This window comes from Stenella coeruleoalba (assembly GCF_951394435.1).
Source record: "Stenella coeruleoalba genome assembly, chromosome: 10".
In the NCBI taxonomy this organism is placed as follows: Eukaryota; Metazoa; Chordata; class Mammalia; order Artiodactyla; family Delphinidae; genus Stenella; species Stenella coeruleoalba.
The window spans coordinates 4,200,959-4,216,020 of record NC_137156.1 but is presented as its reverse complement, the minus strand read 5'-3'; the positions used below and the strand labels follow the sequence as shown (position 1 = coordinate 4,216,020).

Sequence of the window (15,062 nt, the reverse complement as noted above, 5' to 3'; positions counted from 1 at the left end):
AAAAGACAGAGATCAAACAAGCCACAGAAAGTTGCTGTAACTCTTTGGCTGGCCTCAATGCACCTGATTCTTAAAAAAAAAAAAATAAATCCCAACTTCCTTCAGTACTTTTCAGAAAGAGTACAGTTGTTATTGTTTTGTTGTGTTTTTCACTCCAAATGCAGAAAACTCTGCTGCAATGGGTAGCGTTGAATCTATAAACAAAGCTCTTTCAAAGCAACTTTTATAGCAGAAGTTAAGCAGCTTTCACGCCTGGGAGCCAGCCCTGGGTTTAAGCCAGTCCCACCAATCCTCATTCTAATTGCAGTCTGCACACTTGGCATGCTGGTTTGCACATCATAGGTGCATTTTTGAAATTCAGACTGATCCACTTTGTACATTGTACAAAGTACGTTCCAACTAGTTGGACTTTCATATTGTTATATTACCCTAACTTTTAATCATGGTGTATGAAAAGAAGAATTATCCAAAAATGAATTCCAAGTAAAAAAAAAAGAAGAAATATTCTGAATATAGGCCAAACTGTTTAAGATGCTTACGAGTTTGTAAACTTATCCTGTGATGTATCCAAATTACCAATTCTGAACAGCTACCATAGATATTTCTTTTCAAATAAATTATCTAGTTAACTACATTACTGTCAGCCAAATAGTTTTTGAGAAAATCACCTGGAGATAGACCACGAGAGCTGTCATTAGAGAACTAAGAATATATGCCGTGAATCCGCACCAGAGTCTTGAAGGAAGGATTGAAAAAGTTATTTGCCACCTCTAAGAATCAAAATAGCTCATGCTTATGGAATACTTTCTTTGTGCCAGGCCCTAAGCTAAGTGGGTGACATGTATTAATTCATTTAATCATTTTAACAGCCTGTTAAGGTACTACTATTATTGTCCTCACTTATAAGTGAAGAAACTGAGGCACAGTAACTTAACCATGGTCACCAGCCTTCTAGCTTCCATGGCTTCTGATAGGAAGTCATTTTTAATTCTATTGATAATCCCTTGTACATAACAAATCACTTTTTTTGTGTGCTGTCTTCAAGATTGTCCCTTTATCTTCAGCTTTGGCAGTTTGACTATGAGGATTTTAGGTGTATATCCCTTTGAGTTTATCCTCTTTGGGTCTTTTAACTTCTAGGATGTGTATATTAATATCTGTCATCAAATTTGGAAAGTTTTCAGCTATTATTTTTTCAAATATTCTTTCTGATTCTTTCTCTTTCCCTTCCTTCAGGGAGTTTCATTATGAGTATGGTCCACATGCCTTGGGGCTCTGTTCATTTTTCTTCATATTTTTCTTCTGTTATTCAGATTAGATCATTTCAGTTGACTTATTTCAAGTTCACTGATTCTTTATTCTTTCTACCTGATCAAATCTGCTTTTGAGACCCTCTAGTGATTTTTTTGAAATTTTTATTCCAGTTATTATACTTTTCAGCTCCAGAATTTCTGTTTGATTCCTTTCCATAATTTCTATCTCTTCATTGATATTCTCTATTTAGTTAGACGTTGCTGCCATGGTTCCCTTTAGTTCTTTGAATATGCTTATAATGGCTGAATTAAAATCTTTTTCTAGTAAGCCCAGTGTCTTGGCTTCCTTAGTGACAGTTTCCCTTGACTGGTTCTTTTTTTCACTGTGTATGGGCCATACTTCTCTGTTTCTTTGTGTCTTGTAATTTTTGTTAAAACCTGGACATTTTAAATAATATAATGTGTTAACTCTGCAAACAGGATATCCTGATCTCCAGAATTTGTTGTTGATGTTTTGTTGTTGTTGTTGCTCTTGTTTGTGTGTTTAGTGACTTTCCTGGACTAATTCTTTAAGGTCTGTATTCATCATGCATGGCCACTGAAGTCTCTGCTGGGTAAACTCAGTGGACAGCTAATTGTCTTCAGTGTTCCAGCAGGAAGTACACAATTCTGCTGTAGCCTTCACTTCCTGCTTGCTCAGAGTCTGAAGTTCAGCCAGAGGTGAGAGTTTAGGACCTTGTTGGGGCTTTCCTGGGCATGCTTACAGACCTGCACATCTGTGTGGCTGTCTAGACTCTCAGGAGTGTGTCAGAAGTCCCCTAAGGAAATTTCAGTCCCTCCTGTTAAATTTTTTGGGACAGCCTTTTATTATCCCCAGTTGGTATCACCTCTTCAGGTACCTATAATGTTAAACAGTTGCTTCTAATTGGTTTTGGAAACATCCTATAGGTAGGGCTATTTGCACATAGTAAGCTCTGAATCAGATCAAATAAAAATAAGCCCTGGGAACGGAACTTTTCAGAGGGCTGCCAGACAGGTTAATAGTGACAATTCTTTTATTGAATTTTAGGGAGTTCCAAGCCCATTTTCTCCTCTTTGTTGTTTGCTAGGCTGCAAGTTTTTATGGCTACCATAGTTGTAAGGCTGTTCATTTTCAAGACTACCATGGAGCTAGGGAGAGAGGGGTGGAAATAAGGCAAATTAAAATGTCACAAAGCTCACAGTTCTGAGATTCTTTTGTTCTTGTTGAATAAATCCTCCTTATCCTCCTTATATTTTTGCAAATCTTTGGTTCATTTCCAGAGTTCTGGAAAAGTCGGTTTTGATCGTGTTTGTTAGTATCCTCATTATTTTTATGAAGGAGCAGATTTTTGGAGGCCCTTACTCTGTCATTCTGGGAGTGTTTCTCCAGAACACACTTTTTTTTTTTTTTTTTGTGGTACGCGGGCCTCTCACTGCTGTGGCCTCTCCCGTTGCAGAGCACAGGCTCCGGACACGCAGGCTCAGCGGCCATGGCTCACGGGCCCGGCCGCTCCGCGGCATGTGGGATCCCCCCGGACCGGGGCACGAACCCGCGTCCCCCGCATCGGCAGGCGGACTGCCAACCACTGCGCCACCAGGGAAGCCCCAGAACACACTTTTAACCACCCTACAAGTGGTTCCAAATTGGGGGCCTACCACACCCCTTGAAGGGTTTACATTTTGTAGGAATAGTTTGGTATCTAATACCATCTTCCTAACATATATCTGAAATACATATTATTTTATGTATTTTTATTTCTTCATTTCTTCTATACATTATAGGGCATTATATTATCTTTTAGAAATTGTGTATAGAAATCTGTGGATTTCATTTCAGTATAATATAGAGGTGTTACAAAATATTTGTTTTAAAACTAGGAAGGGACATTAATTTTTGAAGGTTGAAAATCACTGCACTAGACTCTCTTCCCATTCCTTTCATATATCTACCCTAGTCCTGCGGCTACAATATCTCCAAAGAGTGCCTGCAGTTCCTATTCTACGCGAGTTCCACTTAAGGGTGAACGAAGAAGGAGTTTGGGAGGTAAATAAAATCAGAGGTCATTACAAATACCTCTCAGGAAATTAGAATGAAAAAGAAAGTGGGAGCCATCTAATAAACCACATAGAAAGTACTAAGGCATTTTTCATAACAAGAAAAGTGTCATGTTTTGGTTAATCATAAATTCTGCTTGAGAGTCATCATATATACTGATCAAAAGTTACCAGTTTTCAAATAATTAAAAGCTAATAAAATATGTACCACCTAAGCTATACTGAATGCAATTTAATTTCTTTTGATGATTAATAAGACCTCTAGAAAAATGTCATATAAATAAGAGTTTTTAGAATAGTATACTCATAAACAGCTTTATAATGCAAAGCAGTAATTTTGGTACCTACTAAGATAGTTGGCTCTATTTTTTAAAACTCCTTTCAATAATTATGGATAAGCTTGGCCAGAATTTATTATAGAAAGCTTTTTATAGCTTAGAGTCATTCTCAAAATCCAATCTTTTCTTAATTTTCAGCAGGAATATCAATTGATAATTTGCTATGCAAGAGGGAGAGGTAAAGGGGTTCAGGGTGCTATTTTCAAAGTAAATCCAGCAAGGGAAACTCAGCAGAATTACAGAAGGCCTTCCGCTAAGTAGTGGTGTCAAACGTGGCTCATGTGGATGGGTGTCATCTACTCCTGAACATTTTGAAGGTTCCATTTTGGTCTCTCACACGTGCTATCTTCAGCCCCTTAACTGGGTCTTTCGTGCTACATCAGACTGTGCTTAAACTGTGACTTCTTTTTTTTTTTAATAAATTTATTTATTTTATTTATTTATTTTTGGCTGCGTTGGCTCTTGGTTGCTGTGCGCAGGCTTTCTCTAGTTGCGGCGAGCGGGGGCTACTCTTCGTTGCGGCGCGCGGGCTTCTCATTGCAGTGGCTTCTCTTGTTGAGGAGCACAGGCTCTAGGCACACGGGCTTCAGTAGTTGTGGCACGCAGGGTCAGTAGTTGTGGCTTGCGGGTTCTAGAGCGCAGGCTCAGTAGTTGTTGTGCACGGGCTTAGTTGCTCCGCAGCATGTGGGATCTTCCTGGACAAGGGCTCGAACCTGTGTCCCCTGCATTGGCAGGCAGATTCTTAACCACTGCACCACCAGGGAAGCCCTAAACTGTGACTTCTTAATGAACATCATAGGATCCCTTCCCTGCATATTATAAGCAAAAACAAACACCTTCATTACTTTCTCTTTTTTCTTGATGGGTGACTGGTTCCTACAGGGGGCACTGGCTTGGTCTCCACCTGATTGGACTTTTGCCTTCAGTGGAGAAGACCCCAGAGGAACTCCAAATGCCCCTTCCTGGTTTCAGCACTCCAACAATGAACAGCTGCATTCTGCACTAGCGTGGTTCTCCCAGCCCCCAGCTCCATAAAAGATTCCTCCAGCATACTTCCCTTCCTCTGAATAATTCCTTTCCGTTGTCTTGCTTCATTACCTTTCCCAACTGGCAAGGTTTTTCTTGGTCCACGCTTTTATTTCCACTTTGGAATGCTTACTAGGCAAGCGTCAGAGTCCACCAACTTGGCTCTACTTCTTTCCCCCCCCACCCCCCTTCGTTACTGGAGTGACCAGAGTTTAACAAGTCCAGGGCGTGCTGTCGTTTTTGTCACCAGTATCATTGCCTGTGTCAGGAGTATAACAACAGGGCCAGAGAGGTAGGGCTGTGCCCATCTGCGACAAACACAAATAATTTGCAAGACAGACCAGGGTCTTTCTTCTACCCCCTGCCATTTGTAAAATAAAAGAATTCAAAGACTTGGTTTACACTTGAAGTTGGTCCAAGACACCTCTGCCCCCGCTTTCTCTCAGGCTTATTTGTGCTCTCCCTTGAGCCCTAATAACGCTGCAGAAACAAAATTACAGTCCCACGTCCCTTTCTTCCCTTTAGGGAAGAAAACCTTTCTGCACAGATTGCAGATGAGATGACCCTGTGGAATGTTTAAGCAGTTAGCCAAGTTAAAGGCAGTAAAGGACTCCTTGCTTAAATTATCCACTCTATTTTCTTTGAACTTACAGCACACAGAGCCCCGAAGCCCATCCTGGTCTCAGCTGTGTTTTCTGTCCACTCTGCACCCTCCCATGGGCACTTGTCACCCTGGATGTGACCTTAGCCAGTTGTTAGAACTGTGCTCTTCCTTCTTTAATAAAAAAGAGTCCTGCTAATGGTTGTTTCTTTTGGGGGGTGAGGGGGACTAGTATATATTTATTATAAAAAGTTCAAACATTACAGAAAAAAGTATAAAAATAAGAGTCATCCACTTTCCAGCTACTCAGAACATTTACAACATTTTGCTAAAGATTCTTTAATGGGTCCCTTTGCATATTGTATTCATTTTTTTATTGCTGCATAACAAATTTCCAAAACCTTGACAGCTTAAAACAACACAAAGTTATTATCCAACAGTCTCTGTAGGCGAAGGGTTTGGGCCCAGGTTAACTGGGTCCTCTGCTTAGGGTCTCAAATGATGGCAATCAAAGTGTTAGCCTGGACTGTGGTCCCCTCTGATGCTCAGGGCTCTCTTCCAAGCTCATTCAGGTTCTTGGAAAAGTTCAGTTCCTTGCAGCTGTAGAACTCATGGAAGCTTCCATCTTCTTCGAGGCCAGCAGGAGAATGTCTTTGCTGCTTCAAATCTCTAGCTTGCTATGTCCCAGACCTCCCAGATTTAAAGGCTCACGTGATTAGGTCAGGCCCACATGATAATCTCCTTTATAATTAACTCAAAATCAACAGCTTACTTACCTTAATTACGTCTGCAAAATCCTCTTTGCCATGTAAAAATGTAATCACAGGAGCGACATCCCATCCTATTCATAGACTTCACCCACATTCAAAGGGAGGGATTTATACAAGTGTGAGGATCGTTTCACGTTCTGCCTTCCACACATATATACATACACGATGAACACTGTACCTGGTGTTCTGCAGCGTGATTTTTAAAAATTGATATGCCATGGTTATTTTCCCTACCTAATACGTACAGATCTGATTTTTATGGCTGAATAGTATTTTATTTTGTGATTTAAAATAGTTAATCACATACTGGACAGTTTCTGATTTTCCTTCTTAAAAATTATGCAAGGATGAACATTTCACATTCTTATCTCTGCATGTATGTAATTCTAAGGAAAGGAGTTTACCAAATCAAAGGATAAACTAAACCAATGCTGCCACGTCCCTTCCAGGGTCCCCCAGCAGCGCATGGTGCTGCTTTGCTAGCGAGGCTCTGCTTTTGGTGAAGATTCTCTGCGTCTTTTGCTCCGATACTACCAAATTCCTACATCCTTGAAAGGAGTTCTAGAAATCACTAGCTGCCGCTGCAGGAAACATACAGGAAGTAACATAGTAAAGATGTGATGCTCACTTGTTACCTCCATCATCTCCCCAAAGAAGTTATTTTCAATTTGATTAAATAACTTTCGACGAGATGGGGGCTTTATTTTAATTTCTACCCTGCTTCTTTAGAAAGAGGCAACAAGGATACTAGATCACATTGAAGGTTGATAATCTTTTTAACTTTAAAAGGACACTGCGTATTTTGATGGTATGGTGGGAAGTCGGGCTTCAAATGAAGGCTCTGAGAAAATACAAAACCGTGAATCTTAGAAACAAACACACAAAGATTTAATTATGCCTGCCTGCCTTGCTGGGAGATATCCTTAACTTTCAAGCAATCAATACTTTGTGAGCACCTCCTATGGGCCAGTTCTAGTTCTGGGAATGCGATGGTAAACAGGCAGGCGGAGGTCACAAAATGAATCCACACACTTTGCAAGTGCATATGATGAAACAGCAAGATACATTTATCTAGATACAGATCTAGGCTAAAAAGCTTTAAAATAAAAAAAAAAACTTTCCAAGAAGCATATATATTTTCCCAGCCTGGATAGTAGGTAAACGGAATTCAGCAATGTCTGTAAATGTTAACCCCTTTCATAGGGGAACTTGAGATGCAAAAGGCAGGCATGTATACCCAGAAATACTGAACATCCAGCCAAAAGGGGATCCTCGTGGCATGGGTGGCCCAGGATGCATTTCCCCTGGCCATTCCTGAGCAGAGAGAATGGCATGATGGAAAAAGCCCCATTTCTTCAGAAGTTGCAACGTCTTCCTCTGCTCGTGGCAATCTGGGAGCCCAGCTACTGGCCTTCCACCCGTTGACTAAGGCCCAACCCCTCCAGAGCATAAGTTCTGTTCACTTCACCCACTGCTACAAGTTCCTGACCCTCTTATTAAACTCTTCCACCCCAAACACACAAATAAGGTTTCAGTCTTAGGTGAAAGTGGAAGAGACCGTGAGTACAGAGAGAAGAAACCTCTCCCCATCTCCTGGTCATTTGAAAGGAAATAAAATCCTCAAAGCAATGTCTTTACCTGAGATCTGAAATGCAAAGCTTATTTATCTTGTTCAAGGCTCACCTGGCCCAGGATACTTGAATTTAAATAAGGAGGTTCTGGGGCCTCTTACCCTAGTGCTGGTGGAAGCCAGGGTTGCTAAACATCGCAGGCTGTGTAGGAAGCGTGACTGTGGCCATGTGGGATTGCAAGTGTCTCACTGCTGTTCTTTCTGGATCTCTCTGCCTGATGGTGCAACGTTTACCGTTCTTAAGGGGGGCTAGCATTGCTTATTACCTGATCACCGTGACCTTCCTTCCAGCTTCAGAACAAAGATAGAGGCTCTCAGGTGGGAGCCAGCCTCATGCTTGTGCCCCGACACCTCACACCTTGACCCTGACCTACATCTGCACCCCCGTCCCCTGCAGACAATGCCTCGCTCCCCACACTTGTCCATGGCGCTGCTCTCCACCTCATCCTCCTGCATCCTTGGTATTTGAGCCTTTTTTTATTCCATCTCTCCCTTTATTCTATCTTTATCTCACTCCCACTCTACTGGTTCTTCCTCCATAGACATGACAATCTCTCCTAACGTAAAAATAATCAAAACAATCTTCCCGCATTGCATTATTTTCTAGCCACTGCCCTATCGTCTGTTCTTGCATTCACAACCTAGGTCACCCTTGGGGGAGAAATCCACTCCGCATTTCTCCCCTCCAGTTCCCTCTGCAGCTGGCGTTTGCCTCACCACTCTCCTCCATCAGCAATAAAGACGCCAGTGGCTTCCTACGTCAAATTCCGAGTGTCACGTGTGTACATAAAAATGCCTCTTGGGTTTCATCCTTTGAGTTTCTCACGGGCACTCGAGTTCCTCATGTCCCAAATGAACATGTCACCCACCCAACACCAGCCCCCAACACAAACCTTCTCTTCTTCATTCGGTCTTGGTGAATGGAACCATCACACTCCCTGGAAACTCAAAAGCTTCCTCAACACTCACAGTTCCCTTCTGACAGCTCCTCTCCTTCTCCACGGTGACGAGGGGAAGCTCAGCTCAGTCTCTGGTCCTCGCCCAGCTTCCACAAATACAGATCTGCAAATTTAACTGGCCCAAGGATAAAACCAAAATATTTAACTTGGGATAAAAGGATCTCACAATCTCATCCTCACCAACAACATAGCTCAGTGTTTAAAAGCATGGATCCTGGAGCTCTATCACTAACACACTGTGCAACGTCAGGCAAGATTCTTAACCTCTCTGTGCTTCCGTTTCCTCCCTTGTAAGTGGGGGATAATAATAACAATACCTTTCTCGTAGAGTGCTGGGAACATCATATGTATTCACGTACATGAAGGCTTTAGAACAGTGCCTGGCCTACAGTTGCACTATGCGTACCTGACCGTCTTGTGACGTACTGCCCATTTTCACCTGCCAATCCTCTTCTCCCACGCACACAAGTATGCAGACATGCTACTCACCCGCCACAACAGCATACAGGTCACCAAACACACCATGTTGGCTATTTCTTGTCTCCACTGCTTTGTTCTTAGTTCTTTTGTTAATCTGCTGAACTCCCTTTTATTTTGGGGGACTCAGCTCAACTACCACTTCTGCTGTGGTGCCTTCCCTCCTGCCCCAAGGGCTTCCCGACTGAGACCCGATTGTACCCCAAATGAATTTCCCCTGTAGCATGCATCACTTCAATCAATTATTTTTAAACGTCGGAGAGTTACCATGTTTGAGCTCTTGTCATATGCCAGACCCCGTTCTAAGTGCTGTACACGTATTAGCTTGTTTAAGCCTCACAGCAAACCTATGAAATGTTTTCACAATTGGTTTCTGTGTTCATCATTCCTCCTCAGTCGTGGGGCTCTTTATGGGCAAGAACCTATGACTTGATCATGACTGGGTGTCCAGCATGGTGCCTGGTGCATGATGGGCCCATAGATAAGTGAATACCTCTGAACTGAGCCAATCGAAGATGAGCTGAACTCAGAGAGAGATGGGCACATGCACGAATTACTGACAGTGAAGGACACTGAGGTATGGGTGGATGGTAGCTGGATCTGAAATTCACCAGTGCTATAAAGACTGCTGTAACTACCTCATGCCACCATTAGATTGTTATTACTATATGAATATTTTCTGTAATGCCGACAGGTTAATGTGCTCCCATTGTTTCTGTAACGTCACATAATTTCAGGTCTTTCCAAGGACGTAATAATACAATTCGTGATGATTTTTTTTTTTTTTTTGCGGTACGCGGGCCTCTCGCTGCTGTGGCCTCTCCCGTTGCGGAGCACAGGCTCCGGACACGCAGGCTCAGCGGCCATGGCTCACGGGCCCAGCCGCTCCGCGGCATGTGGGATCTTCCCGGACCGGGACACGAACCCGTATCCCCTGCATCGGCAGGCAGACTCTCAACTACTGCGCCACCAGGGAAGCCCTATGATATTTTTATCCCATGCTCTTGTTTCAAGGGTCACTTGCTAAGTCTGAAAAGTTTTGCCTGGCCTTCAGCTCATGGGTCACCCACCTTTGATAAAGTGTAAAGAGACACTTACCCTGACAACCTTTCCTTCTTGTTGGACACCAGATGGAAATTTGCCACAAATTACAGACAGCTACAGTCAGGAGTTAACATTACAGTTTCTATGGCAATAGTCTAAGCCCGTAAACAAAAGCATTGTTGTTTAATCGTTACAAAGGGATATGCTTTTTATAAATCTAATATACATATAAATATAAAAGGAATTCAAAGATAATATGTATCTCAGTTTTCATTACCTTTTCTTCCCTGCCATATCCCTTGAGCCCATAGTAAATTCTGTTTCATTAGGCAGTAGACAAGGGTTAAGATCAAAATTGTTTAAGGCATTGATTAGAATATCTCTGGGTGGCCTTGAAGCTGATATTAGTGGGGGAGAGAGCAATGTCCAGCCATATGAGTGCCGTCCCAGGGGTGCCAGTGGGAAAGGACGTGCACAGAAAACTTAAGTCTAGAGCCCCAGTATATCTCTGGGAAGCTTCCAGCTAGCTTAAGCCATTCTGATAATTTATAGGTAGCATAGTCACAGGATTTTTGGTCACTTTTTGATTTCCTGAAGCATTGAATGTGATGGGAAGTTTAATCTCGCTGGGGTGGTGTTTTTTAAGGAACTACCACTGCTGGAACGAAGCCTGGATGACGAGGCCTGATCTTCCCATTGGATTTGGAGGTTGGCAAGTCGTGGACAGCACCCCGCAGGAAAACAGCGACGGTAAAAACCGCATCCTCCCTCAGGGAAATGGATGTACTGCCCATCTTTATTTTGCTTTTATGATTGCATTTGATGTGTGGGAAACACTCCCTCCCAGTGGGAACAGCATCAGAAGTGTGCTTCCTGGGCGCATGTACAGGGTTGACTACCTGCCAGCCAGGTTTAACTGCATTTCATTGGTCGTCTTCACTCTGATTATTTTGTAACTTCTAGGGGGGAAAAGAGCATAAAACTTAACATATATAACCTCATCGATTCTTGCTTTGATAAGCAGTTTTGAAGACAAGAGAAAATGTATCTGGGTAAGCACTTTTGCTAGGCTATAAAACAGACTTCAGCCCTGCCTGATAAACAGTGATAAGATAGATGGCAGTGGTGAAAATAAAGAACTCAACAAATAATTACAGATCATCCTTTAACTTGTTGTTTCTCCAGACGCTGATTTCTTTTTAGGTTGTGTGATTTCTTTCAAAACTTGAGTATGTAGGTACGTATCTTCTAACATGTGTGCTAAGTAGTGGCAGCTATGACCCCCCTCTCCCACCGAATTTTTATAAAATCACACACATCGTGAGGCCCCATTTCTCTTTAGCATGATGATAAAAATCAGTGGTCTAGGACATGACTTTTCTCTCCCCAGGTGTTGATATAAGATATCGATGTGTGCATATATATATATACACAAAAACGTTCATTACATACTCATAAGGGAACGCCAGTACAATACTGGATTTTAAGAGAAAAATTTCAACACTTTCTGGTGTTCCGGATTATATATCATGACGAGATAGCTGGGTGACTAACGGCAGCTAATCTCTTATTAACAAGAGATAGCTGGTTAAAATTCAAAGGACTTTGTGACAGTCAGCGTGGGCCTACTGACTTCCTGAGTGCACCTGGTCCATGTGTGTGGCTAATGTCCAGATTCTCCAGTTAAACTTGACATGTGTCCATAACGTCCAAACACAAAAAACAAAAGTGAAAACAACAACACAAACACTGAGGACGGATCACTGTTTCCAACATTCCAGATACGAGTTATGAAAGGATAAGCCCTGTGTAAGCCAGCGGCTGGGCACCAACACACTTGAGTCTGTTTGTAGTTGGAAGAGTAGATGCAGAAATAGTTTTGCCCTATATTCTTTTCGTGGCTTCAAATTTTGGTTTGCAGAGTCATTTCCAACGATTCCCTCTCGATTACACACGTGAGTCCATGGCCCGCTCCGGCCATGGAAAGCACTGGGGCTACCTCGGTGATGAAGTAGAGGAACATTTGTCTCTACGGAGTCACCTCAGGGCTATGATCCAGATCAGCTCTGTATCTGGACAGAACTGAAGATGGCAAACTCATGCTGCCCCTCCTCTGTGTGATACAGGGATGTATCGGTGCGGCCCGGCCTCTGTTCAAGCCATTAAGCACGGCAATGTTTGCTTCCAGTTTGACGCACCCTTCGTTTTTGCAGAGGTAAGTGGGAAGCTGGGGAAAAGAGCTGCTTTCCTTCCCAACCTCTTAACACATCAAAAAATAAGGTACTGGGCTGTTACTTCTAAATTTCCCAGGTACATAGTGTGTGCTTCATGTTTACAAAGTGAACTAGACATCATTCCAACCCCCAGGCACTGCATGCTAAATGCAGTTCTTACTTAAACATTTTTCTCTCCTTGATGTTTTGAGATTTTTCTGCCGGAAAGCAATTGCTTTACTAACCTTAGCTTAGTTCTCTGGACCCCTGAAGTAGGTATCAACTGCTCCCAAGAAATTAAGTGACTAAATGAATCACTCAACAAAAAATTGGTGGAGACGGTCCATGAATTGAAACGGCAGAGTGTACTTCTTCACCCTGAGACTAGCCCAACAGTGCACACGGAACAACACCTGAACACACCCCAACTACGGTCTTAGTCTGGGAACTCCAGTCCATTTCCTGCCATTCCAGGCCATCCTCCAACAGTGGAGACAGAGAGTACAGCTGCTAGAATACGGAGGGGAGAAGAGGGTCTAGAACGCTGCACACTAAAGGGTGGATAGGGACGGTTTGGGAAAGGGTCTGAAATTCTGCAAGAACTGGATGGAGGTCGGAAGCAGAGAGGGCAGTTCAAGGGTGCTCCAAAGAGAGCTCAGAAAGTCAAATTAAATGTAAGAGACATCAGGTGAAGGAGAAGGCCAGGAGGCTGCTGAAGGTAGGGGTGAGGAACAGAGGTTTATGAGAGGCTGAGAGGCAGGACTGACCTAGAGTATAATTTCACGAATGAACGCAATGAAATAACGCCTACTGCTACGTAATCACTTTGCCTACCATCGGATGCTCTTAGCAACCCTTTAAAATGGATGTTATAATTCTTCCCATTTTACAGAAGAGAAACATGAGGCAAAGAGTGGTTAAATAACCTTCCCGCAATCATCTAACCAACAAAGAGTAGTGCTAAGATTTAAAGCCAGGGAGGCACCTGAGCTCATGCCAGTAAACACCCCTTTCTGCTACTATTCTAGAATGAGTACATGTCTATTCCCACTACGTGCCAGACACTGTGGGAATTCAGAAGCCTATGTCCTTAAGTAACTGGATTCTTGATGGAGATGGTGGTAGGTAAACACAGCAACGTTTAAATAACAATAACGCAAGGAATGCTGTGGAACTAAATGTCAGACAGCAATGTGGGTGATAAATGACTCGCGTTGAAGTTAATTGAGACATATGAGCTAGGAACTGAGGCAGGACAGCAAAGGCCACAAGCCCCTGTCTAGGGAGCGTGATCTGGGGACAGATACAAGGACAGCTACGTGATAGCCGCGGTACGATGAGTGGAGTATTACAGGAGCCCATGGAAGGAGGGCCAGAGATGCTACCTGGAGGGAGCAGAGCCTGAAGCATGTCTGGAGGGATGATTAGTGATTATTCAGGCGAAGAGGGTAAGAAAGAAGCCAGAGGAAGGAAAGAACTTTACACAGAGGAGAAAACTTGAGCCCCCGAATGGTACGTGCAGACAATGAAAAACTATACAGGCTCATGAAAAGTGATGTGTTGGGAGGCGTCAAATGACGACAGCTGAGGGAACTAGACAAGGGACCTTCTGTTCTGAGAAACGGGCACCTCGTCCTGTAAACGACAGGCTTCCCACGGGGAAGGGACGGGAACCTGTGCAGCACGGCCTTGAAGGGAAGGCCTCGGGGGTGCGGGGAACACGGGAAGGCTGGGATGTTACTCCACGCCCAAACCAGACAAACGGCGACAGGCGGGGAAGGAGGGGGCAGGAGGGGGCGGGCCTGGGAAATGTTTCAGAAATAAGCAAAAGCGAAAATGTGAATTACACGAGAGGAACAGTGTCTCTTCTACTGTTCCCACCATCACAGCTTCTAGAAGCCTTGGGAGAACAGGCAGACCGTATTTGGAATTTCACCCTCTCGACTTCATTTTGAGATTTAAAGATTTATCCAGTCCTCCCCAGCTGCCGTCTGATCATTTCTGATGCTATGAGCACTTCTTCATGGGAAATCACTCTAAAACTCGCCAAGCCTTGTTTTTGTATTTTCATTAAGCTTTGTTGCTGCGAAGGGGAGAGGAACAGCCTCCCTCCAAGAGCGAATTGCCCAAGAGCTGTTATTAAATATAGATCGCGGTGTTGTGAATGTCGGCGGGACTCTCGGGTTATAATTACTCCTCTCTCACCCACTGCAGACTGGTCTGACAGCGTGTAGGATTGCTGCTTTGGCACGCGCTGAGCTTCAGGGCTGAGCCATTTATAAGAGATGCTCCAACTGCTGAAAAGTGCGTGAGGACCCTTTTCTCAAGGGTTCTAAAGTAGGAGTCCATGGGGCGCGTCGGATTTCACTTTAATGAGAGTCTATGTGACTCAGGTTCTAGACAGCATCTTCCCTCCCTTTCTCGCCTCCCTGCTGCCTAAGCTTGCCTCTCCCTGACCCCAGCCACGTCAGCCGGAACGTGCCTTTTCTTGCCTCTCGGCAGACTGACTTTCTTGGTCACTCCTTACTCATTTCCGGGCCAGATCAAGCATCATGTTCATTGACTTCCTTTGGTTTTCCCAGGGCTTTGGTAGTGAAAGCACGACCCCAAATAAGAGAGGTATGCACGAAAAGCCTCCTACCTCTGCCCTTCTCCTCTTCTCCTCCGTTTTGGAA

General features: G+C 43.5%; 1 protein-coding gene across 2 annotated transcripts in view; it reads left to right on the top strand.

Annotated features, from left to right (window-relative positions):
- The window catches only part of F13A1 (coagulation factor XIII A chain), a 152,236-nt gene that overhangs the window by 98,626 nt on the left and 38,548 nt on the right, over positions 1-15,062 (top strand). For both annotated transcript variants that reach the window (XM_079934613.1, XM_079934612.1), the window contains 2 exons: positions 10,821-10,924; positions 12,301-12,389. In XM_079934613.1, the coding sequence (XP_079790739.1) occupies positions 10,821-10,924; positions 12,301-12,389 (193 nt within the window). The remainder of the gene's footprint in view (positions 1-10,820; positions 10,925-12,300; positions 12,390-15,062) is intronic.